General features: G+C 41.2%; 1 protein-coding gene across 1 annotated transcript in view; it reads left to right on the plus strand.

Moving 5' to 3' along the window:
- The window catches only part of LOC147683948 (maltase-glucoamylase-like), a 588,456-nt gene that overhangs the window by 493,541 nt on the left and 67,022 nt on the right, over positions 1–27,893 (plus strand). The window contains exons 60-61 of the mRNA XM_086944339.1: positions 6,668–6,806; positions 26,529–26,662. Coding sequence (XP_086800465.1) covers positions 6,668–6,806; positions 26,529–26,662 — 273 coding nt within the window. The remainder of the gene's footprint in view (positions 1–6,667; positions 6,807–26,528; positions 26,663–27,893) is intronic.

The following is a 27,893-nucleotide window of genomic DNA, read 5'->3' on the forward strand; positions in this document are numbered from 1 at the left end:
AAAACAAAACACAATTGCTTTTGCATGTCTATTTGTAAAAAGAAGACAGGACCTAAGGGAATGGCTTTCTGAGGCAGAAATCAGCCCGGGAGGTGGGCCTACTGCCCCTCTCTCCTTCTTGTTTAAAAATAAATAAATTAAAAGGCTGAGTTCCCGGGGATGGGGTCCTCGGGATGAAATCGCCCATGGAGGGGGTTTGCTTGGACTCCCTCCCTTGTAGTTAAAAGAAAAACTATAAAATAAAGACTGGGCCCCAGATAATGTGGTCCCTGGGCCACAATCAGCCCATGTAGGGGGCCACATGGCCCCCTTTCCCATTGTAAAAAGGCTTGACTCTGTGGATGGGGTCCCCAGGGCCGAAAACGGCCCATGGAAAGGAAGTCATTGGTGACCCCGCCCCTTCACCACCACTCTTCATGTGCAATTTATGGCACACAACTGGCTTGGGAATAAAGTCCCCTTGGCTGCAGAGGGTCCTTGGGGGCCAACAAGCCCTCCTGTGACCTCCAGTAAGTTCCAAACAGCTGGACTGGTGAGAGGACTTTGGTGGTAATGTCCCCTTTCTCCACCACTCTACAAACACACCTCCTGGTGCACCGCTTGTTGGAGAATGAAGTCCTCTTTGATTCAGACGGTCCTTGGGGGACAACAAGCCCTCTTGTTACCTGCAGTAAGTCAAAAACTGTTGGATTGCTGAGAGTTCTATGGAGGCCAAGCCCTCTTTCTCCACCACTCTGCAAGCGCACCTCCTGGTGAACTACTGGTTGGGGAATGAAGTCCCCTTGCCTGCTGATGAAACTTCTGTGCGAAGAAACCCTCTTGTTACCTCCAGTAAGTCCCTTAGAGTAGAATTCCTGAGGGCTGGTCAGAGGTAATACCCCCTTGCCCCACCAGTCTGCAAATGCAACTACAAGTAAAAAAAACATAGAGGAAGAATGTATTTGAAACACGTCAGGCAAGACGGAGTTTCTGCGGATCCAGCCCACGAACGTGTGCAGTTCATACCGAACAATAGAGGTTAAGGGTCAACCTTTCTCAGCTGTCCGAGTGCTCCTTCATAGTGTGGCAGACCCAGGAGCAGGATGTAATAGCGGCAGCCTATCCGCGAGGGAGCACCACCCTGTTAAACACGGGGGCCACTAGATGGGATTTTACCTACCACATTTGTGGAAACAGCTGAGCTGGATAAGAACTGCGGCGCAAGTGGGGGCTCATCTAGAGCTTTGGGCTCATACAGAGTGGCAGTAAAGAAAGTGTGTCCATAGAGGAACAATAAAGACTTCAACTCCCACAATGCTTGGGGTGTGGCATGGCCCAATCAGGCAGCGTGTGGGAGTGTCGCACGTAAACTTCGTTAAAAGCCTCTGAGGAAGAATGTATTTGAAAAGCGTCAGGCGAGACTGAGTTTCTGAGGATCCAGCCTACGAACGTGTGCAGTTCATACCGAACAATAAAGGTTAAGGGTCAAACCTTTCTCAGCTGTCCGAGTGCTCCTTCATAGTGTGGCTGACCCAGGAGCGGGATGCAATAGCGGCAGCCTAGCCACGAGGGAGCATCACCATGTTAAACACGGGGGCCACGAGATGGGATGTTAAGAACTGCGGCGCAAGTGGGGTCTCATTTAGAGCTTTGGGCTAATACAGAGTGGCAGTAAAGAAAGTGCGTCCATAGAGGAACAATAAAGACTTCAACTCCCACAATGCTTGAGCCGTGGCATGGGCCAATCAGGCAGCATGTGGGAGTGTCGCACGTAAACTTCGTTAAAAGCCTTTGAGGAAGAATATATTTGAAACGGATCAGGTGACCTCAGAGGAAGGCGTATGCCGAAACCCGTCTGGTGCGTTTGAAAGTCCAATACAATCTTGGACTTTCCCCCCGCGAGTCCTTTGTCTCTTTTGGAATGAAGAAGTAGACAAGGAGCGTGCTATATATATATATATATATAAATATATCCGCAAACAGAAGGTTGCCCTCAAAAAGAGACGCCACACATGCAGAGATTGAAACCTTTAATCGAGGATTTCAGAATAGCCATCTTCCACTTTCAAATCCATAGTTTAAGCCCAACGCATTTCAAACATCTTATGTTCTTGGTCACGGGCTGAAGGAAAAAGGAGGTAGTGGCAGGTAACGCGCTAAACACCTGATAATCACACAAAGTCCCGCCCAGTGGGTGTGAGCTGAACCAGCCTGCTGGGACTTGTAGTTCTGCGCAATTCTTGCCCCAGTGGGTGCCGACTTGCCCCTTGTAGTAGTTTCAATTAAATCCCCAGTGGGTGCCACACTGTTAATTTTATATCCATCGAAACGGACTCCACATTCCAATAGCGTTCGGATATAAAATGAACAGTGTGGCAATCTTGCTACACGTTAGCCGAAACGCGTCATTCTGCCCGAGATCTCGCACCATTTATAATTAAATAAAGTCACTGCAGCCAGCAGTGTATGCTGATTTTGGAGTCGGTGTCTTTCTCCGTTGGTGGTTACAGGCGCCGGAGCGGTAATTGGCGATATATATATATATATATATATATATATATATATATATATATATATATATATATATATATATATATATATATATATATATATATATATATATATATATATATATATATAAATATTTATATATATTCGCTGAAAAAACATAGGTTTTAGGGGTGTTATAGGTAGCTGGACATTTCACTCATACAAAACCATTGAAATTCCTCTGTTATAGTTAGTTGTACTAAGTATAACGCCTGTGCCCGCAATCCACTGCTGATGATGTCACATATTACATCATTCATGTCATGGTCAGTGACATCACTGATGACATCACTGATTACATCATCTAGTGAATGCGGTTTAGTTCGGTATTTAACCCCTTGGATGCTAATGACAAGGGTAACTCGTCATGCACTTACCATTCATTTAAATGGAAATTATAGAATACCAATAATATTGCCTTAGCACTAAAGGGGATAAATAAGTATTATATATATATATATGGCAATCTGCATTGAAGACTGAGTGGATGTATGAGTGTCTGGATAGAGGATTTAGTAGCACTGTGATTGACAGTCTAAGTTACTAATTTAAAGTGTCTCCATAAATATATGGGATAGTGAATAATTTGTGTGAATACCTGTATCACTCTATCTCTTGTTGTGCAAACTACTACATAAGTTGGTTACTAGCTATGTGAAAGTCTATATTAGTTATTAATTAGTTAAGTGAGTATTTGTATGGGATAGTGAAGGTGCGTGTGGTTGGGTGGGAGATGTGTGACTGTCCAAAGATGTGTAAAAAGTTGATTTAGTAGGTATATGAGGTTAAGACTGCATGAGGAAACACTTGTTTCGGTGAGTGAATCTCGTTATGGGTGTGGTGATGAGTAAATATATTTCTCAATGATACATGTCCAACAAAGCAGAAAAATAAAAGGCAGTGTATGTGACAGTTGTTTATAAATAAGTATACATAAGACTCAGTGATTGTATGAGTGACTGTATAGTTAACTGTATACTTACAATAGTGCTTTTATAACACACTAAGTATGAGTTACTATTTATAGGAATGAATAAAGTGGTGTTTGTATAAGTGTGTAGCTTAGTATATGTAAGTATGATCAATTGTTTGCATAAGTGAGTAGGATGACTGCATAGGTGAATAGGATGTGTGCTGTTGTGTAATGTCGAGGTAGGTGTAGAAGTATATGTTATAATTTTCTGTTGATCTTTGTTAGCATGTATGAGTGAATCTATAGGTAAGTGTTTAGATGTGTGTGTGAAGATGTAGGAATCACTGAGTGAGTTTTTAGAAACTTGTATTGGTGTGTCAATGGTTTCAAATATGGTACTCCATATTTTATAATGTGTTGAAAGGTTATACTAGTGTATGATGAGGTGTATCAGATTGTCACGTGGATGATGTCATCAGTGATGTCATTTGAGATGTCATCAGTGATGGCATCAGTGATGTCACAGGCCATGTCATGAATGATGTAATATGTGACATCATCAGCAGTGGATTGCGGGTGTGCGAGTTATACTTAGTACAGCTTACTATAACTGAGGAATTTCAATGGTTTTGTAGGAGTGAAATGTCCAGCTAACTATAACACTCCTAAAACCTATGTTTTTTTCAGTTAATTTCTAAGGTTTTTTTAAATGTAAATTCCTTACTATAACATTTCAGAAACCTATGGGTTTTTCGGTGAATTTCAAATGTTTTGTAAATGACAATTTTTAAATGTATTAATTGTTATATTTAATTTTTTTATACTGATTTACTAAATTTGTTTAAACTATTTATTTTTAGATACTTTATTTTTTAAATTACATTATAATTACATTATACATTACAAAATATACTTTCTCAGAATGAATTACTTTAGTTTAAATACTTTGCAAATAGGCGATAGACTTTTAAGTACATTAGTTACAGTTGTTGCAATGGGCAACACAATTTAAAACACAATGCAACATTGTGCTCAATAGAGATTTCTAGTTAAATGCAATTAGCTACTTTATCGATTACTTTCTAACCACAGGACTGGATGTTAGATTCAGCCCTGGGACATCTCCAGTAAACAGTTGAGTAAAAGCGTTTTGGTTACAGTAGTGATTTTTAAGGAATATTATTGTATTTTAAAAGTTGACAGAAACTTTTTCACATAGAATCACCAATGTGATCCTATGGGAGGAAATTCAATTAGCAGGTAAGTAGTGTTATTGTTACTTTCTCGTACTCAGTGGTGGATCCTCGATCCAGCACTGGTGCATCTCATGTAAACAGTTGAAAGAATGCGTTTAAGTAATATAGGCGATTTTTAAGGAATATTTGTAGTTTGTGAAAATCGACATTTAGTTACTTTTCTGGTGAAAACCACAAAATGGATTCCTATTGAAGGAAATACAAGTTCTGGTAAGTACGGTTAGCATTACTTTTCAGGGTCAGTGCTGGGCTAAAAGATGCAGCACTAGCTTCTCTCCTGATAACAGGTGAGTAAATCGGAATTCGTTGTTCAGATGATTTTAGGTGAATATTTTAAAGTTCCAAAACTCCACACTTAGAAGAATTTCCAAGAGAAGCCAGTCAATGTTAGCCTATGAAAGGATATTCGAGTTACTGGTAAGTATGCTTAAAATTACTTTTCAGGATCAGAACTGGGCTCAAAGATGCAGCAATAAGGTCTCTCCTGATAACAGGTGAGTAAATCGAAATTCGTAGTTTGGCTGATTTTACTTAGGTCCAATATATATAAGCCACTTTTCTACACCATCCCCTCCGTTCACCACTGTCAAAACGCGCCCTGTGTCCATTTTATTTTGGGAGATTAAGTCCCCTTAAATCCTGAGGGTCCCTATGGTCAAACTAGCCCACCAGGTACCTCCAGTAAGCGCCACAGAGCTGCATTGCAGAGAGATGTAAAAAGGGGCGTGGCCTCTGAAGACCTCTCTGCAACGCAGTTCCCTGGCGCATACTAGAGGTACCTGGTGGGATAGTTGGCCCCCAGGGACCCTCAAGATTGAAGAGGAATGAATTCCTCAACTTAAAATGCACCACATGGCACGTTTGCACAATGGTAAAGGAAGGGGCGGGGCCTGAGGTGACATGTGTGCAAACACGCCCTGTGGCGCGTTTTAAGTTGGAGAATTAATTGCTCTTCAATCCTGAGGTCCCCTGGGGGCCAACAAGCCCACCAGGTACCTCCAGTATGCGCCAGGGAGCTGCGTTGCAGAGAGGTGTTCAGAGGCCACACCCCTTTTATACCTCTCTGCAAGGCAGCTCCATGGCGCTTACTGGAGGTACCTGGTGGGCTAGTATATAAGCATATAAGCAGATATATTTTGTCTGATTACTTGAGCTGGTCAAACATCTCACAAGTGGACTAAATCATGTTATTTATTTTTATTAGAAGTGTTTTTCAATAAATAAATGCATTAATTGTGAATGTGGGGGTAGGGAGGAATCAGTGAAGGGCGTGAACGGTGATATCCTATTTATTGCAGAGTGTTTGAAGTTGTATTGTTGATATGGAGTTCATGTTTTTTTCATTACAAGATTCATAGTTGTGTTTTACTGCAATAGTATTTGAATCACAGTAATGAAAACCACTTTGTTCATTCAATCAATCTTACAAAGGAATTAATCGAAAATCAACTATACCCACTCTGTGTAATGGTTCAGTTGCCCTGCATTGTTCGACGGGTAAAGAATGGTCAATTTAAACCCTTTAAATCCAATTTTCATCTCATGCAGAAATATAAAGAAACATTTTAAAAACATCACCTAAATAGACTTGCAAGTAACTCCATATATTCTGCAAATCTAAATGAATTAATCCTGCAAGCTTCATTAAGAGCCACATTTTCATTTTATGGTTCTCTTTGGCTGCATCATACAGGGCACATTAAATAGCAAAGGAAATAGAGATATAGGGAGTGATTGTGAGTTTGGCAGATGGGATATTCATTCACAAAGAAGATGGATACACCGTCCACTGTGATACTAGTTCCATAGGATATAATGGAATTGTAAAACAGCAAACAGTATATCTGTCACGTTTGTGATGGAGTAACCCTGTTCACCAAATTCATATTCAGGTCCATATTATGGTATTTTCATCCATTCAGGTCAATAAATTGTAACATAACTTTCTTCTGTTTTTTTTTAAATGCAGATTTGGAATCAAGACACTTGGGTCTAAGTCACAAAACAATATGCATGGAGAGCCAACAAAAAATGGACGATGGCACTTCACTAAGACACTATGATGTGCACAATCTATATGGATGGGCACAAACAAAGCCAACATATGAGTAAGTTACTGTTAAGGTTTTTCATATTATGTTATTTTTTTAACAGATAGCAAGCATCAACAAGAAGCATTTACAAATAAATAAATAAAAAAGGCTATAAATAATTAGCAGTGATTGTTAATTATAAAGCCAACAAAATACTGTCAAAAGCAAACTAATGTACTTTTCCTGCCTTAGAACCAGCCTTTGAAGACCAAGTGTGGCAGACAATTATTTTCTTAGGTGATGCTGAGTCTCTTCAGTATTCCCAGATCCCAGGCATATGTACTAGAGCAGTGGCAGGGAGTGGCCACGCTCCTCCACTTCTGAAAAGCAGGACTGCACCATATTTAAAACAATATGGTGAAGCCCTGCATTTTGCCGTGCTCTGCTGCTAAATTTAGCAGCCTAGCGCCAACGCAGGTACCCTTACACCATAGAGCAAGGGTTTCTGCATTGAGGGGAAGATTGTTTATGTAAAGGAAGGTGTCCCTTGCTGCACATAAACAATATTTAAATGCCATTTTGAAACTTAAACTTCTATGTGTGCTGCCTAATGCAGCACATATAGAAGTTGCAAAACGCCATTTTTTATTGATTGTTTATGTGTAGGAAGGGACACCTTGCTGCAAAGAAACAGTCATAGGCCTTTTGCTGTTTCTATGTGTACTGTACAATGCAGTACACTTGTAAACAGCAAAAATGAGGAGAAATTAAACATTTCTCCTCGTTGTGCCTGTTTAAGACTAGGTTTTCCCTGTTCTTAATTTTGGTGCTGCCCCATATTTACACTGCCCTTGGAAATATGGGGCAGTGTCAAAATCAATGGGTGTTGCTGTGGAACGCCCACCGTAACACCCCTTGACCCCCTTTTCACGCTAAGTATAGCATGAAAGGGTGCCTTATTTACAATCCAGTGTTTTAGCCACACTAAGAAGCGACATTCCTGTGGTGACAGTGGCTTGCAAATATACCCCGTATGACTTGGCAGCTGTCATAGCCTACATATAAGTCATATGTTTAGTGTTCTGATTCCTTTAAAAACTTTACGCATGCGCATTCTTGTATTACTTAAAGTCATCCTGAAATTGAAAACACTCTTTTAATCAAAATCCTGTGCACTTCAAATACCTTTTTTGTAATTTTTTGTGATTGAATCGGACAGACATCTCATACAGTAGTAGTAAATGCACAGGCATATACGGTTTCTCGCGAAGATGGGGAGCGTTGTTGTCTATCTGAGTTAGACCGGAGGGGTGTTCCAGGCTCTGACCGCGAGGAAGAAGAAGAATTGGCCTCTTGATTGGGTCTTTCTGGTGTGGGGGACCACGAGGTAGGAGAGCTGAGCTGATCGCAGGGTCCTTGGGGTGCGGGGAATTTGAGTGAGCTGTTCAGGTATGCTGGCCTGGTGTTGTGGAGGGCCTTGTATGCGTGGGTGAGAATCTTGAAGGTGATTCTAGCCTCGATGGGGAGCCAGTGAAATGTGTGCAGGTGCTGGGAGATGTGGCACTGTCTTGGCAATTTGAGGACCAGTCTTGCCGCAGCGTTCCGGATGTTTTGAAGCTTGAGGGTGAGGTTTTTGTTTAATCTGGCGTAGAGTGCGTTGCTGTAGTTGAGTCTGCTGGTCACGAGGGCGTGAGTGACAGTCTTTCTGTGCACGAGGGTGATCCATTTGAAGGTCTTACATAGGAGGCGGAGGGTGTGGGAGCAGGAGGATGCAACAGAGTTGATCTGCCGGTCCATTTTGAGCTCGCAGTCCAGGGTGTGTGCCACCTCTCCCCCTTCCTGCCTAGGAAGGTTATCAGAATGCAGATGAATGTGGATGAGTCCTAGATCATACCCAGTCCTTCCTGTTTTTGTGGATGTTTAGAGGGAACACAAAAAGTGTACCTGTCACCCAACTCAGACATGTATTGGAGTCAATCACAATGTAAGTACAGAGAAATGTCCACTTTCTTAAAGTGACATTTTTAAAACAATAATGTTAACTGCAACTTCACCAATAAGGATGATTTGTCTTTGCTATTCCAAACATATCAAACATGAAAAAGCTACTCTCTGATCATGAAATATAGCTTAAAAGTATATTAGGAATTTCTAATGCTGGCATATGAGAGGGGTAGGCCTCACAGTTGTGATTTACAAAATAGGCTATTTGTCTCACGATAAAAAGAAAATATCAAGGTAAATGTCCACCCTTATGCTTACGTGGCATCCTGGCCTAAGGACTAACTTAGGGCTTCTATTAAGAGATGACATATATAGTAAAAAAAGATGTTTAAGGCTTGCCAAGTAGGATTAAATGCCAAGTCAACGTGACAGTAAACTGCACATAAAGACACTGCAGGGGCAGGGCTGAGACGGGTTTGAAATGATACTTCTGTTAGTAGCACAATCAATGCTGAAGGCCACTAGTAGCATTTCGAAGTACAGGCCCTGGGTATATAGTAAACCACTTTACAAGGGACTTACCAGTACAATAAATATGCCAATCAGGTATACACAATTGTCATCTAGTCACACTAGTTAGCAGTGTTAAAATGCTCAGAGTCCTGAGACAAACAAAAAGAATCAGCAAGAAATGGGAGGCAAAGGTATGACGTTGGTGGAAAGACCACCTAAGGGACCACCCTAAGGATGACAGTTCTAATAATTTCCATTGAGTTGAGTCAATCCGCCTTTGCAAGCAAAAATTTGTTGATATCAACTTTTAAATGCTCACCCGACGTAGTCAGCAGCGGACCAAAGTGGCCTCTGCTCTCCACATCTAATTTCAGTTGTATCTTCAGGTGTGTGTGAATATGTGTGCTTTTGCTCTAATGATGTTGTCAAATGATAAAAGGTTTTCACCAGGACCCCCTTCTGGAACCTTACAGCATGAGTGATATATATAGTTGAAGTCCTCCTCTGAGGGCATATAGACATATTTATAATTCATTAAACACTTTAAAATCTTTAGATCCTATACCTGCAATACTATGCAACAGTCTCTAGTTCGTTCATACTGCCCTATCTCTAATCAATTTCATTGAGTCTGACGCAGGTATGACATTCAAATTACTCATTTCTATGGTAGAGGTTTAACCTCTTTACACAGGCATGGCCAGTACACTCTCTCACTTCTCCATACTGACTCCTTCTGAGAGTCACATGAAAACCAGTTCGATTTTAGTCATAATCATCAACTAAGCTATTGTGAAGGACCATCCAGTGAACAGAAACAAACTAATATATTTAAACAACCCTTTATTGCTAACAGTCAACAACTATAGATATTTCACACTGTTCCTTTTTTGGTGATATCTGCTTGAGTATTGAAAACAATCGTGGCATCATTCAAATGATGTCCCCTTTAAGAAAGGTAGGTATGAAAGTGCACATTCTATTAGTCTGTTATTTGTTGCACAATTCCCTGTAAAGTAAATTACCATGTTCGAGCCCCTGTGAGATTGCTTATAAACTGCATACTGACTCAGATTTGCAACTGTTTTGCATTGGGTTTCTGTTACTTTTCTAATGAAGACCCAATGCAAAGCTTTCAGATGGGATTTACAATCCAGTGCAAATTACAATTTGCATTGAATTGTTTCCCAAAATAATGCAAAGCTGCGTGATGCATTGCGCATTGCCTTGCATTACTAATCGTCTAGAGGGAGTTTCGTGAGTGGTGCATGAATATTCCCATGCAACCACCCGTAGCTTTTGATGCAGATCTCGATCTACAAAGAACTGTAGACAAGGATTTGCTGTAAAATCCTAGGCTCCCTTGAGGCAGGTGAAACAAGGAGAAATATAATAATTTCTCTTCATTTTCCCACTTTGTGTGTGGGCATCAAAGTGCAAAACAATGTAAAGCACAGATTTTGTGCTACAAGAAACTTCTTTCAGTACAAAAACTATGCATTAGACGCCCTTGCACTAAGGCATAAGGGTGTCTGTATTAGCAAATGGTTGCCTAAAGTGCACCAACTTAGGGAAAGTGGTACAAAAGGGGGTGGTGATGGACGGGGCATCTGAACCAATCAAACACTCACACCCAGTCAACAGATCTGGGTTTAATCCATCACCGTTCTTTAGCCCACTCTGCCACCCCAGTTCAGACATGGCTATATGCAAATCAGTCTGACCCTGTGCCTCATGGGAACAGTCCAATCCGAACTGCCAAGCCATGTCTTCCCTGGACCGGAAACAAGCTTCCGAGGATTGGTTTTCTGGCATTCTAGCCGTCTTCAGCCTGGCTTGCTTGAATCCAGTGGCAAAGCGAGCAAGGGACTCATGTCTGAGCATACCCTGCCACACTTATGGCGGCCAAAAGCGGTACAAAAGGGGGTGGTGATGGACGAAGCATCTGAATCAATCAAACACTCCCACCCAGTCATAAGATTTGGGTTTAATCCATCACCGTTCTTTAGCCCACTCTGCCACCCCAGTTCAGACATGGCCATATGCAAATCAGTCTGACCCTGTGCTTCATGGGAACAGTCCAGAGCAGAACAGCACCACATCTTATAAGATATGGTGCTGTTCTGTCCTCTTCTGTTCATGCAGCACACCAACTTTACTCAGTCAATCAAATCAGTAATCGTATAAAGCGCTACTATTCACCCGTGAGGGTTTCAAGGTGCTGAGTGGCCGTGTGTGCTGGGACTGTTATAAAATTTGGACCACAGTAATTAGCTGCAGTAACACGACCAGCATGTCACTCAACCGACCTACCTCCATCCCAAAACAATCCATCGTTTTTTATTACATCTGATGCTGAAGTTTAAAGTTCTCCCTCATGAAGAAAATCTCTTTGAAAACATTTGCTTCCGAAATTCGGAGTTTTCTTGGGTCTCTCTGACCGTTCTTGCCTGCTCTTAGACAGCAGCAATCTTTTTAACCATCACACTTCAGGTCACTCCACGAAAATGTAATTACAGATAACGGCGACCTGCTATTCGATAAAGAAATTCCTGCTCTGGTGACCTAATCTACACCCTAGCAGGTGGCACATGTGCGAATATCCGAAATTGTTTTTTTCTGGGGTCGTTTCTCTGTTAATGTTCATTTAATGACCAGGAAGGTGATCGCTGATAGTAATCCGTCTGCACTGCAGGTCTTTTGTAGTTCTGGATCAAATGAACAACAGAAGGAGGCGGCAAGTGTAAATGGGAGTTCCCTTGGCACCTTTAAGTAATGGCCAGAGCTGCCGACTTTGGAGCTAGGGAACAGAGGGACATATTACCAACAAGTAGCGATATTTATCCCTAAATAGGCTTAGCGATGATTTTTTTATCGCTGGATATGTTAGCGGAGAAAACATGCTATTAGCAACATTTTTCTCCATTGTGCTAAAATATCCAGCAATAGCGGCGAAATGCGTGAATATCTCTGAGAAAACAGCGATATACACGCATTGTCGACAAAATGCTCTTAGCCATGTTATCCACCTCCCATTGGATGACATGGCTAAGAACTGGTGTGGGCAGGTGTTAGTATTTGGAGATATTCACGCTTAGCGCGAATATTTCCAACACTATGCGTGCCTTGCTAATAGGCGATAGCGACGTTAGCGACTGCTTTCAGTCGCTAACTGGTTGGGTACGCCCATTTTGCATGTTATTAGCGATAAGCATCTCTGACATGCAAAGCGGGCCCCAAACCGCTCGCTATCGCCTTAAAGCTGTCGCTAACATCAGTTAGCGACAGCTTGCTAATAGGGCGATAGAATTATCGCTGCCTAGCGGCCGAAAATGGCTGCTAAATCGGCGATAATTACCTATCGCCCCCATGGTAATATGCCCCCAGGTTTGAGTCTCGGCTTCGACTCAATTCAACATCCTGTGATTCTGGGCAAATCACTTACTCTCCCTGTGCCTACCAAAAAGTTAATGTGTCCTTGAGCAATGTAACTGGTGCTTATGTAAAGCACTCCAATACCTGATGGTCGAATTTGCGCTATAATAAAACTGCAACAAAAAAAACACAATGTATACAAAATACAAAATAGGTAAGATGTATCATAGATAAAAAGAGTAAAACATTATATGCAGGCAATAACCACAGCACTTCCCCAATACATTAATGACGCCTCCTCCGTGGCACTGCCTTGCTGAAAACACATCAGACCATCCTGCACACAGATGGAGATGCGAGGAATGCTTGCAATTAGTTTAACCACTGCCAATCGCTTGTGGTAGCATTCCAGCTCATCATTCTTTTTCCCATCATGCATCTCGGTTTGGACCCAGCCATATGCAAATCAGTCTTGACCCTGCTCCAGTTAGAGCCATAGAGCCCTGACTGCCAGGCCAGGTTCTCCCTGAATCAGAAGACAAGCAACTCAAAACCGGTTACAGTCACACCTGCAGTTCCTTTCAATAAATGTGTCACAATAGCTTTAGTTACTCACAAAGTTTCTCCTTAATGAGAAGTTCTTCCTACCATGGTTTATTTTATTCTAGATTTTTCCACATCAAGTTGTCTCAACCTGATGTAAAACCTTCACTCAGCACCATAACGTTGTGACTTAGGGCCATATGTATCATGCAAATTCGCAATCACAATTTGCGAATGCGAATTTGCTAAATGGAATGTATGAAGCAAAACTGGTGCAAAATAAGGAATCGCAAAATGTGTGATTCCTTATTTTGCAATTGCATTTAAGGAATCGCAAATTTTGCGATTCCTTAAATGCAATGTATGTAGCAAGAAAATTAGCAAAATGCCCTTAAAGAATCACAAATTACCACTAACCTCTAGTTGGTGGAAAGTTGCGAATTGAAAAATGCACATTTTTGCATTTTTCAAAGTGCCATGTGACGCACATACATGCCACATGTGCACCCATGCATATTTCAGGGGTGCAATAGGGTGTCCTTTGGACACCCCTGCACCCTTGAAATTATTCTCAATTTGCGATTAGAAAATTGTGAATCGCAAATTGAGAATAACTTCCCATTCATTCCTATGGGCCTTCTGGCCCATAGAAATGAATAGGAAAGTATTCCTTAATTGCGACTCGCAATTTGCTAATCGCAATTAAGGAATTCTAAGGAATCGCAAAAAAAATGCGATTTTGTACATATCTTGGTACATATGGCCCTTAGTTACTATTGCCTAGCTGTGTTATTCCTCCTTGGAACGCAAAGGCCAGTGTCTCGTTCTTAGCTCCTTATTCCTACTTCAGCTGATGCTCAAGGTAAGGTAAACCCGCACCTTCTGGACTGTAGGGCAGTAAAATTGCACCATGAATGGTTTATTTTATTGTTTCGATTACTTAAAATTGTTACAAAAACACCCAGGAGAATGTAATAAATGAAAATGAATGAATATGAAAAAGACTTTACAGATCAAATGCCAATATAAATCAATGCATCAAGTGAAAAGAGCACAGCTTCAAATTGAATAGTAAAAAGTTCCTAATTTCCTAAATTATAGCCTCCATTTTGTACTGCCTGTTCCTCACTTTTGTTCAGTGTCCAGGACCCTCCGTAACCATAGAGCACTCAGTGACTTGATGCGCTTAAAGATTAAGGGCCTTATTTACAAGCCCCTTGCGATGCCGGTGAGGCACTTTTAAAATGGGAAAAAGTGACACACCTGCAACGCAAGGGACTTGTAAATAAAACCCTAAGTGATATATTTCCCGAATCGGAATAGCTTTGTCGGATCCATAGCTGTAAGACAAAGCCTCAAGGCATCTTTAAATATTGCAATCTTGTGTTTTACGAACACTGGTCTTAATAAAGTGCGATGTATGGACAGAAATTGTGGTTAGCGGAACAGCCAATGTAGGACTGATTCTTTCCTGTAGTCACAGAATCTAGAGTTTAGTTTTGATAACACCTCATTCCACCACAGTCTCAGCTCCTTAATGGGAAAGACCATGAGTCGTGCATGGGGAATGTGGTTTCTGCATTCTTTATTTAATGCAGTCGCGGCCCGTGCAGGTAAGCGCTGCGGGGCGATGGAGTGGGGTGGGAGGGTGACAAACGACAGAATAGGGCAAATAAAATGAATAAATAAAACCGCTTACCTTGTGCTCGCTGCATCGCCAAGTCAGCGATGCGGCACGCACCAGGTAAGTGGTTTTATTTATTTTTTATCTTCCTTATTCAGTCATTTGTCAATTTCACCGCCCACCGTGCCCCACGCCTGCCCCTCCTCACCGCCCCCACCGTGCTTACCTGCACGGGCCACCACTGATTTAATGTTTTTTTTTTTAGTACATTTGAAGGCCTCACCAATCCACTCTGGACATCATGCTGTTTTGAGGTGCCACTTTAGTCCTATGTACTTTGGAGAAACCAGATGTTCGGCCCCTCGGGAAACGCCTTATGAGACACATTTATTTATTTATTTATTTATTTATAAAGTTTTATACCTTATACTACCCGGGAGATCATCTTCTGTGCATTGCCATTCAAAGTCCTACCCTTTCTGCAATTGGTGGGAACTGAAATTTAAACTATGCCCGCAGTAATGCAGATAATGGCTCACCAGACGACATTTTCTGCTCAAACCGGTCTCGCTCACACGAGATGCTGCCAAACCAGATTTCAAAATCATAATTTCACAGCATTTTAAAAAATGTCCTCCCATAGAATGAAGATTTAAATGAATGAAGATTTGATGGAGAATTGCACCTAGAACTCATCAAGAATATTTCTACCTCTTTTCCTAACAATTAGGAAACAAACAAAACAAAGAAAGGAGTATGGATTATTGAGTTCAGGCTTACAGACTTACAAAAAAGCTATTTTTTGAATGCGCAAACCCACCTTTCAGCCGGCATATGTGTTGAGGTCGGATGTATGATGTTACAACGCAGGCTATTACAACGCCTGCCTTTACAACGCGGTTTTTACATCACATACCTTTACAACGCATAGCGCTTAGAGGTGCTGGATAGTGAAATGTTTAATTTTCTATTCCAACTCCAGTCCCCGTGGACACTAGGGAAGGTGTTGAATAGAAAATTAAACGTATTCCCTATCCTAGAGCGCCCCCCAGCGCAATGCGTTGTAATGGTGTGCGTTGTAATGACCGCGTTGGAATGGTAGTGCGTTGTAAAAGTTTCGTTGTAAAGGTTGTTCACCGTTGCAGCCACTATACAACATTGCTTAGCATTCATTCGGACAAATATTTAAAACATATTTCTAAACAACATGCTCAAATAAAGCGTAACAATACAATTCTAAATAACAAAAGGAATATTTTACATTTAATTGCCTCATACTGTTAAAAATATATTATTTGCTATCCCTGGTGAAAGCCTAGTTTTCAGTTGTGTAAGAGCTAAAATAGATGGTAACTGCTTGGTAGAGTACACAAGCAAGTAGATCCCTTTTCACAAGCCTGTCCTGAACAGGGGCTGGAGCTGATTGGCATCGAGTCTCTTTCTTATTTGGTGCAGCCACATCGATCAATTATGCATTCGTTTTATTTTACTTTTCACAGAGTATCTCTTCCAGGAAAAGTGTCACGCATGTGGGGTGAACTTGACATACCAGTTGAGGTGTGGTACATTCCTTACAAAGAACATACAGCCAATTACAGCACCGTGTAAAGAAAAAGGGAAAAGAAACAGATCACTTAGGGCCAGATGTATGAATCCATTTAAGCATTTCTGAAAGGGTGGCTTCACAAGTTTTCCCATTAAGAAATTTTAAATAGACTTTACATGTGTACAAAGGCCTGCAATCTATCGCAATTCACGATTACTATCTGTTAGGAATCCCAAAATGTGACCGCGAATTAGGAATCGCAAATCGGGATTACCTATGTGCGATTCCTAAAGCACATGTACAAAGCAATTCCAAAATGAAAATTGGGTATTTAGAAAATGCTATCACAATCGACTTAACACCTTAGCTGCTTTGGAACGTCCAGCTCCAGTGCTGAACGTTCCATTGCGCAGGTGCAGCTGGAACATCCAACGGCCGACGGCAGCACTCCCGAGGTAGTGGTGCCGTCGGCCGCTGGTATAGGCGCAGCACTTAAGAGGTTAAGGTCAATGGTAACCATATGCAAAGTTACATATATTTAAAAATGCATTTTTTAATTTGACATGAAGTGCACATATGCCTTGCACTTACATGTGCACTACAAATTTCGGGGTGCCTCAAGAGGGGGTCTTAAGGTCAGAGGCACTCTTGGGTGGGGATTTACTAAACTGCGATTTGCTGTTAGGAAACGGCAATTTAGGAAATGTGAAACCATTCATACCTATGGGCCTGCAGACCCTTAAGAATGAATTGTTTAGGATTTCCTAATAACAATTTTTCTAATTGCGATTCCTACTCTGTAGGAATCCCTATAGGGAATTGTAAGGTATGTACAACCCAATTTACATTTCCTAAATAGGGTATTCTTGAGAATCGCCATTTAGAAAAATGTATAAAGAAACCTTTGTGTATATGGCCCTTAGTGTCCAAACACCACTACAGCACCTATTTCGACCTGCCTCTTGTGTTCCATTTAAGTTGTGCAAATATTCTGGCGAATGTGTGGGTAAAGGCATTGAAAATCCTAAGTCTAAAGCATTCCTCTTCATTCATCCAAGCTTTCATCCATCTTTCCACTACACACATTCATCCTCCCCACGTGCATCCATCCAGCTCGGCAAACACACATCCACCAACTCAACAATGATTCATTATATTCACAGAGTCCATATGTGTCTGACTCTGTGATTAATTGTATGTTTGCCCTCTGTGTGTGCTTCTGTGGCTTTTGCTATTTCCTGTGTATTTGGATGTCAGTATTTGTGTTATCTGTTTGGGTATCCATGCTGCCATTTCAATAAAACAAGACAACGACCACAAGTTGCTAAAAATAAGGAAGAGGACATCTTGCCTTTGCCAATGGTTGCTTAGAATTTAAAAAACGTATCAGTGAAGATTTGATTTTCCACTTTTAGTTATTACTGTATCAATATTTAGTTAACTTATTCAACTCAGTTCACGTGCTCTTTACCAGTGCACATGATTTGATGCTCTTCAGTCAGTAATCTATTTTGACCCAGAAAGAGCGCCCTGCCAGGTCACATTTGCACATAGGCACGATCAAGTTTTCCTAAGTATAGTCGAGTCTCCTGTCTGCGTTTATGAAAGCTTATCTCCAGATATATCTGATGGGCAAAACAATATTCTGTTAATAAAGTTCCCAATTCATTGTTAGTGAAGATTGTGCCAGTTTACAAAAGCAACCGTGCAACTTTTTATACCGCTGGTGTGGGTTCAGTGCCCCACCCCATCCCCACTTTACAGATATACTATGGCAATAGTTCCACTCTTCACTTTGATACCATCCTAATCCTAATCTAAGGCATTCTTTGAGACCACGCCATTTCTAGGCAGTTACAAAGATAAGCAGGTGCTTTTGATTTCACCTTAACCCCTTTCGCTGCGGCGGCTATTCCGCCGCAGCGCTAAGGGGGGGCGGGGCCGCGCGGCAGTCCCGTGCTCGTGACGGAACCGCTCCGTCACAGCCCTAAGGTGAGCTGTGCTTGTGACGGAACGGTTCCGTCACGGACCCGCCCGCCCATTAGAACGTCAGCGCAGGCGCGGAATTTGCGCCGCGCAGGCGTGGCGAGCGGGCCATGACGGAACCGTTCCGTCACCAGCACAGCCCACCCGAGGCTCGTGACAGAACGGTTCAGTCACGAGCATGGGAGGGGTTAATGAAGGTGGCAGCTTTTGCTGCCACCTTTGGGAAGAAGCAATGGCACCCACAGGCGTGCGAGTAGTGAGCTCTTCCTCACTCATCGTGTAGGAAAGTTTGTCAACTGTAGAAAGAAGAAAAAAAACATTCATGTTGCTACCCTATTCAGTCCTTTGCCAGGAAATGCGTAGGAAGCTTCCTGTCCTCCCCAAGCACTAATGCACTATTGATCAGCTCGACAGTCCGTCAGAGTCTAAACCTATGTAACAGCATGCTGAAGCGGGGTATAATAGTGATTATATGTTATCAGGTTTCTTTTTCTCATATGAGCTTAGTATGTATAGTTAGTTATAATTATTGTACATTATGGTGCAGGTCCCCGAAGGCGCACACACACTAAGCTATTGTGCTAAGTTAAAAAAATGTTTTCTATAATAAAACATTTGGAAACTCTTGATAAAACAACTTTAAATAAAGTATGGGTCATCATGTAATTAGCTTCTCACATGCTGTTTCTTGGAGTCATATTCACAAAGGGAATGACGAAGCTTGCCGTTAAGCAAAGATTGCTTATGCCACGCTCCGCCATTCTGAAAATGCAGGGATGTGCTGTATTCACAAGAATGTGGCACACTCCTGCGTTCCCCCTAGCGCTGGCGATAAATCTAGCTGCCAAGCACTAACACAGGCACCCTTGTACCATGGTGCAAGGATATCTGCATTGGGCCAAAAGGTGTCCCTTTCTGTATATAAATAATCCAGAATGGTGAATTGTAACTTCTATGTTTGCTGCACATTTTTTTTTAATGATTGTTGATGTGCAGGAAGGGACACCTTCCTGCACATGCATAATACTTCATGGCAATGTGCTGTTTCTATGCACAATGCAGCACACATAGAAACAGCAAAAACAAGGAGAAATTAAGCATTTGTCCTCGTTTTGCCATGTTAAGATCAGGGGCATTTTAACAAGCCCATCAGGAATGTCACTTTTAATGACGTTCCTGTGGCGTTTAACCCTTTGCCTTATTTACAAGGCTGCGTTCAGCAACTTAACATGTTTCAACACCACCTTGTAAGTAAGGCCCACCTAAATACTAGACTTAACGTAAAAGGGGCATGCACTGGGCGCTGTGGTGGGCGTTCCACCACAGCACCCATTAATTTTGACGCAGCCCGCTATTTAATAGGGTGACATAAATAGGAGGCAGTTTCAAAATAAAGACCAGAGAAAACCCAGACTTTACATGACAAAATGAGGAGAACTGCTTAGTTGCTCCTCCTTTTTGCTGTTTCTATGTATGCTGCATGTGCAGCACACTTAGAAACAGAAAATTGCCATGAATAATTGTTTTGTGCAGGAAAGTGTCCCTTCCTGCACATAAACAATCATTTGAAAAATGACAATTTACACCTTCTATGTGTGCTGCACAATGCATCATATAAAGAAGTTACAACTTACCATTCTGGATTGTTAATGTGCAGGAAGGGACACCTTCCTGCACATAAAACAATCATTCCCCCAATAAAGTCACGCTTGCAAGGGTGCCTGCGTTGGCACTAGGCAGCTAAAATAGTGCCAGCACTAAGGGTAAAGCAGGGGTGCAGCCTATTCTTGTGAATACGGCGCAACCCTGCATTTTCAGAATGGCAGAGCGTTACATTAGCAATGTTAGCTTAACGCCATGCTTCGCCAGCTCCCTATGAATGTGCTGCTAAACCCGAAGAGTTAGAAAACCAACAAATGGATATGTAGCAGTTTTTTCCCCAAAAACGTGTCAGAATATGACTTGTTCATATCCTGCAAGTTCACGAATGGCTTTTCAATATAATTGATAATGCGCATAATCCAGGCCTGTGCTTAGAAAATGCGGAATTTTCACTTTTCATTTACCCAACCTAACATACGAGCAGGATATTGTAATGTAAGTATTTACACTGGAAAACATAAACACTTCTCTTTTTGCTCAATTAGACTTTCCAGCAATTAATCCAAGGCATTATTTTCTGAGGTTGTTCTATGCATGCAACGCATTTACCAGTTCTTACTCATATTTAATTCCTCCTAAAGTTATTGTGATTATAAAAACAATGCATTTTTTAGAGGCCTTATGTAGATCTTTTCAGACGAGACCGGCTTGACAAAATGAATGGTGCACAATTTAGCTTTTAGTGATTTGCAATTTCTCCAATAGTTCTAATAGATGATAACAACGAATGCATGTCATATTGATTTTCTTCTAGTTCACTGAATTTAAAATATAGCTTTTATTAACTGGATGAACACTCTACCTCAATTGGCATCATTCACATAGGCAACATTAAATAAATGTAAAAAAAATGGAATCCCGTTAAACAAATTAAAATCCATCTAACTGTTGTTGTACTTGCTATTAACCCCTTCTGTGCTGATGACGGAATGGTTCCGTCACGACCACACCCATTATCATAGGGGCCCAGCACAGGAGGAAAATATCGCCCGCAGCGATGCGGTTAAAAGAAAGTGTTAGAGTTAAGCAGTTTAAGTGTGGCCCTGTGGCCCCAAACAAGAATGTGACCAAATGACGTTTGCAGCAAGCGTTAGTGGCAGGGCTCGGTATGGAGTCAGGTTTTTTGTCAAACACCTGTGTACCCCTCTAAAAGACAGGCCCGCAAATGGACCAAAAAGTAGCCCACATACTGACGTGTCAGACCAGCCCTTCGGGCACTGCCTGGTTGTCCTATAAACCAGTTCAACACTGGCAGTTCATACTACCTTCATCCCTGTGCAGCGGGGTTTGATGCACCATCCCCTGCTCCAGGCACATTCCCACCAAAATCCTTTACCTTGAGCCAAATAACTTCTGCAGCTGACTTTTAAATCCAGGCCTTGTTGGAGACTTTCAGCATCGTGATTTTGCGTACAACTAGCCTAGCATAGCATCCTCTGTATTTGAACAACTCTCAAATGGGGCTGGAAGATAGGAATCTCAATTGTGCATGAAATTAGAATGAGAAATCATTAGAACATCCAGTACCTGATGGTGGACAGTGAGATGGAGATTTGAGGGAGGATTCAGGGAGTGGTTGCAAAAAAGGAGACCAGCACAGCATCTGTACGGGGGCAATAAGACGAGACAAAATAGGAGGTAACAGCCCTGGGGGGTTGTATGACCGAACCTCGCATGCTTAAACCACGCTTGCCTTAACAATGCAGTTTAAATAATGACTGTGTAATTTCCACATGTTCAGTTAGCACGCAAGTCATTACAATGACTTGTTTTAGGGAAGTGCTGGACTTTGGATCAGAATAATTCACTATTCCAACTCTAGTCTGTATATCAGCAGGGAATTTGTGTTAGACCTAAAATACAACACACGTTCAACACTGAGTTAGGTAAAGCAAGGTGTTGTAACAAATTATGTGCTAAAGGAACGTGGGGTAATGGCATGGTTGTTTTTCACGTGGCAAGAGAAGGGACTTCAAGGGTTATTTAGGGAGGTCCATCACACATGCCTTATCAAACTCTAGTAACAATAGGTATGCAGTTCCTCAATGCGGATAAGAGGTGGGAATGAGATCCTCCTTTTTGGAATTAGAGTCCTCACACACCCAGCAAGCTAGGTGTCATGCTTCATCATATGGACCTGCTCCTCATCGGGTCGGCACTGCAATACCCGACAGGCACCCGTACAGGGGCTCTTTAGCGGAGAACTTTTGTTCCTTGCCGTATAGTGCTGTGGTTGTGAGGGGTGTAAGTGGTGTAGATGCGGTGAACATGTGGTATTAAAAAAGGTTGGATAGTCCAAAAAAGTATTTTATTCAGGCTGGCTATCCACCTTCTTAAAAGCAATGGAGTGGCACCTCTCTGACTTTATGGTCCAGTGGATCTAGTCTCTACTCTCGTTGTTCTTCAGACTGCATTGTAAATGCACTGAACGGTTCTGACTTCATGGTAAATGATGTTTCCCCAAGCAGTTGATGGAGAGCTATTTCAGAATAATGTGGGCAATGCAAAGTTATGCAGTTATATTATTTAGGGTCTATTTATTGATGACTTTTAAAGAAGGAGACAGGTGAAAGAGGATAATAATAAATGATGGACAGAGGATGCTATCTTCAAGGAGTAATAGACAAAAGAACCAGAGAGGATTGATTTATGCAAGTCTTGAGAGTATAGGTTTAGAGAACAGAATTTGCTACCTTTACTGAAGTGGATGAAGGGTACTAACAAAATGAGGAAAAGTACCTTAGGTTGTAATGATCTTTGTATTCTTGGAAAAATAAGTACGTATGTTTATGAGACTTTACAATGGGCTAAGGGCAACTAGAAGGTAGTTGGCCACACATAACAACTGTTTTCAATGCAGGTGGAATTACTTCACTATATTTTGCTAATATCAGTTTTTGTTTGGAGGAACAAAGATGTTGCCCATAAGCTCTATGTTCTTCCAGATATTTGTGTGGTAGCCTACGCAAGTGAGTGTGCATCTATGCCTTGAGGGATTATTTAGTAGGAGTTATCCTCACCAAAAACATGGAACCGCTGACAAAACAGCTACAGACAAATTAATGGAAAATCATGTGACACTTACTGTGTTAAATGAAATATTTGTTCTAAGCAATAAAAGCAGTTGTAGTTTTCATCAAACAAGATTTGGATAATGAATGAGAGTGTATACAATTGATATGGGAATAAAAACGAGTTCTGAAGGTTTTATGTATTATTTTAGGACCCTATTGTAAGTTTCCTGATTCATGCCCTTATATAGGTATAAATCACCATATCCTTATATAAGCATAGAAATCCTAACCATATTTAGGCATAGCTCATGCAGTCCAAATACGGCAGGACTACTTCCACTAGTTCCGAAAATCCACAACAATTTCTTGGAAAACTCAGCATCAGCAGCTAGGGACTTCCCCTTGCTTGAATATTGATTTGTCCAAGAACTCATGGAGTTTTCAAAGAACTGAGACTCTTTGATGACGTTATTATGTCCAACTGTACGTCAATCTCAGCACTTTCATGGTATAAATATGCCCACACTCGCCCAAGCAAACACATAGTGGTTTAGAGCAGTTCGACTATCTATTTGCCCGACGCACACTGCTACAGCAAGTGCCGAAGGAAGCCGACCCTCCAGCAGATGCACTGAGAGAGACGCTGTCTTTTCTCCTGCGGAGAAATCCAGCTCCAGTGTTTCCAAGCTACCCTTGCGAGTTGAAGGGAAATCGATTCCTGAGACCGACCATCTTCATTCTAACTAAGGTATGGAGCTGATTAGACCCTTGGAGAAATCTTGGGCATATTCTTGGCAAAAGAATACTACATTTATGCTACACCTCACTTACTACTTCCCTCATACTAAGCTTAGGTTAGGTACACCGGGGTAGGCGTATTTTAGAAGCAAAAGTTGAGTACTTTTAGCCTCTGTTATTCATGTATGTATTTATATATGGTTTAGGAACCATATAATGCTCTTACAGTATTATTTTATTCTCCTATTTATACTGTATGCATTATATTTTACAACCAGTTTTACGATTGTAGCAGTTAATTTCTTATGCTTGAGAAAGAAGACTGTTCATTAAATCCTTTTGTTGAAAACGCCCTTCTTTCTACTTTCTCTGTACCTCTAGTGAAACGAATCATGCACGATTGATTGAGTGAAATATCTATCTATTGTTTCCATAACACTGAAGATACATTTTATCTTGGGGAAACAAAGTTGTCATGTTTATGCTGTTGTCAGAGACTAATCCCTTATTGTGAATTCGAGAAGGTTTCTAGTGACCTTTGAGCTAGCTGGCACACGCAATTAAGTCTAGTATATTTGATAGAGACCTAGTCGACCTCAGTCCTACGTCTAATCTATAGGATATACTATTCCAATGCGCAGAGCCTATTGGGAATATAGGAACTACACTACAAAGGAAACTGAGCAAAGGTGAGCTGGTAGCAGTTGAGATATTTAAAGATGAGCGTGAGGTCAAGCAGGTTTCTCTAAGAATAAGTGAGAAATGTGATTATATTGGATATTTAGTAATCGGAGATGATAGGAAAAGTGAGTTTTCAGCTTCATTATCTTCGACTCAATTAGTATTTATAAGATGATAAGGATGATGAAAAGGGATCAGCAACACATTTGTCAATGAGGTCATTCAGATCAGCATGCGTAGCGTGTATGAATTGTGCTAATTTCAATTTTAATACGCACTAAAACGTTGAAAGATTTATATTTATGGGAGAAAGGAGGATTCCTCGAAAGATTGAGGGGTGAGGCCATCATAAGTTTGTTGAGTACAAAACTGACAGCCTCACGTACTAAACAAGTAGACTGTGTGGGAAGTGGTGACATTTTTGGCATATAGAGGAGCAGGTATTACAGAATACGTGGGCTCAAAACAAGTTTTAATGTTAGCAGTGAAGTAAAGTAAGGTGATTCCATTTGACGGGTGAGGACCTTCTCCCTATTTTACAGTCCATTAAATGCACATCATTAACACAATGTAGTAAGTGTATTACCACATGTGGTGTTCATGAAATTATTGTGGCTTTAGATTTGAAGGGGTAGTAATTCACAGAACCATTGTTTCAACAAGTTTCTATACATTTAAAGTTCAAGAGAATACAAAATTGTTGTAAACACCATATTGGCATGCAGTTCTGGCACATTCGTTTACTTATGAAACATATGTCAACTAGAATAACATTCTAAACGCACATGTCACATTACTTTCTATGTGTATGATGCTCTCTCTATGAATACCTTTTTGTCCAGGGGCATAGTGAAATATCCTTGGTACTAAAGAAATTATTACGGAGCACACAACACCTCTTAACACTAAGTCAGGTAGTCAGCTCAATGTAAGAGAGTTAGGTGTTTCAAGTGACAATGCAATACATTGCGATGGGTGGTGTTTGAAGGGAAGAAAAGAATAGATAATTGAGAAGTGTGAAAGCATGACTAGGCCAGATGGGCATCAACTGTAAATAGAGAGTGACTGAGAAGATGTGCTAGAAAGTTATTGGAAGACCAATTCTTGGTGACGTAAGATGGGTCTTGCTACTGTAATCTCTCTCATTGAATCAGTGTAAATCAGTATAAAATCAGTGTAAAGTCAAAGAGTGCTGGTGCACCAATCACTTAAATGGAGTATACACATCAGTTGATTTCTGTATAGGGTCAAAAGGAGTAATTCATATCACACATGGAGGGGGGAGTATAAATAGAAAAATATATTTCACAGATCAAATACAGAGGTTCATTAATCACCTCAATTAACTGTGAATTACCTAATCATGAAACAACATCACAGCTATGCAGGGCTGGCTTTAGCACTGTTGCCAGCAGGTGTGACAGTCATTTTTGGTGCCCCCCCCCCCAAGATTGCCTCCTCCTCAGTTTCCCTCATGACCATTGGGCAAAAATGCCCTTCATCTCTCAATAGCCCCTCTCTCATATACATTTAACCATTTTAAAGCACTGGCAAAGGCTGTCTTTACTAAAAAGTATGTATATCTATTCAAACATACCCTTTTCAGCAACATTAGGAATTGATAATGAAAGGCTGGGGGAAAAAACAGAACTTCCTCACCTATTTTTATGCAGTTTGCATGCAGCTCTTTGATGACAGTTCGTAACCGTCACTGTTCTATTTTAGGGTTGTATCTTATGAAATGCAGTAACAAAAGGATCTCTGTGGCAAAAACAGTAATCCACTCAGCTGGCCATATAAAACACAGATCTTTGATTTGCATGGTATGTGTTCTTTGCAGCATGCATATTAACCCTCTGAGCTACTTTTAATCAAAATGTATTTCTAAACACAGCACCCCCATCCTTCCTCAGGTCGGCATCCAGTACGGCTGCACCACTCGCACTGCCCTAAAGCCGCTATGTGTGCAACCAATGCCTTTTCTCATGAGACAGAGATCACAACAAGGTTCTAGTTTTGGGGAATTGTGAACACCAGAGGGCAGGTAAAGGCATGCTGTAAAGTAGACTCAAAACTAGCATTCACGTGAACGTTACGTTATCATAATGCACATCTTTACGTACAAATATGAGAAATGTACTGGCTAATAATGCATTTTTCTTTTATATTAGAACCTTGTTAAACATAACAAATGAACGAGGTATTGTCGTCACCCGCTCAACATATCCGTCCAGTGGAAAGTGGTCGGGACACTGGCTGGGAGATAACACTGCTGCCTGGGACCAAATGGATAAATCAATCATAGGTATGATACACTTACATTTCACGTTATTTTTGGTTCATGTTTTTCTTTAACACAGAGGGACAAATTGAGAAGTAATGGTAAGCTTCAAAATTGGTTGCAGTTATTTTTGCACGACTCGGGTCATACATGGGTTGAGCACCAATTGTCCTGCCTTGGTTTCAGCATTTTAATTCATCACCAACCATAGGTTGGTGGTGGAACTTAACACTTGAGCCCACAGTATGAGTGGTCCATTGTTTTCGATCCCTGCACAAACAATCATCAACGTAGGGATCGGAATCATGTACATTCCAGTAATAGGGATCAATGTGGAGTTTGGTGCATAATGCTCCATTATCAGCAAGTTGTTCCCCATTTGTATGGGAACATCTTGTTCTTGCAGATATGTATTTGCCCTGATCAACACCCATCTCCAGGATATCTTTTTTTATTGTGGCTGATAAAAGCCATCATTAGGTGTGGCCCAGTAGGGAATGAATTGTTTATCTTCAGACTATGGGTGTAAGACAGTTGCTAAATTAGTTGTGCTCATTATTTTTTGCTAATTTTTAGATCCCATAAATAAAGATTAGCACCAAATGAGTGCAATAATTATTTTTCAGTTTGTGTGCATGAACTAGTGTTCTTCTGTAAATGAAGAGCAGGCGTCTCTAGAATTAAAACTTAAGGAGATTGTAATTAAATACATTAAGGGCCTCATTTACAAGCCCATTCTGCCACCGGCGCGTCACTTTTTGATGTACCGGCAGCACAATCGGTTTGTCCATGTTTACAAGGTCATGTAAAGTCTCTCTAAGTGACTTTTTATAGCCTTGTAAATATAGGCCCCTTTCATGCATAACTCTGTGTGAAAGGGGCGTTCCCTGGGTGCTGCTGCGGTTGTCCCTACGCAGTATCCATGGAACCTGACACATTCAGAGATTTACAACGTTTGGTAAACCTGGAAATGGGTCAAAATCCTATGCCTGGTGCAAAGAGGAGAAATTATGTCATTTCTCCTTGTTTTTTCACTTTCTAAGCGTGCTGCTTTCTGCAGAATGCACAGAAAGGGGAAATGCCATCAGGTATTGTTTTGTGCTAGAAGCTGTTCCTCCCTGGACAGAAACAATCATCCTGCAACACAGTCAACCTTGCAAAATGAAGCAAGGGTGCCTGCACTGGCGCATGGCAGCCAATTGTAAACCGGTGCAGAGGAAAGCACACAGATGCATCACACTGTTGTTAATACAAT

The sequence above is a fragment of the Lissotriton vulgaris genome, chromosome 11 (genome assembly GCF_964263255.1).
Source record: "Lissotriton vulgaris chromosome 11, aLisVul1.2, whole genome shotgun sequence".
Lineage (NCBI taxonomy): Eukaryota > Metazoa > Chordata > Amphibia > Caudata > Salamandridae > Lissotriton > Lissotriton vulgaris.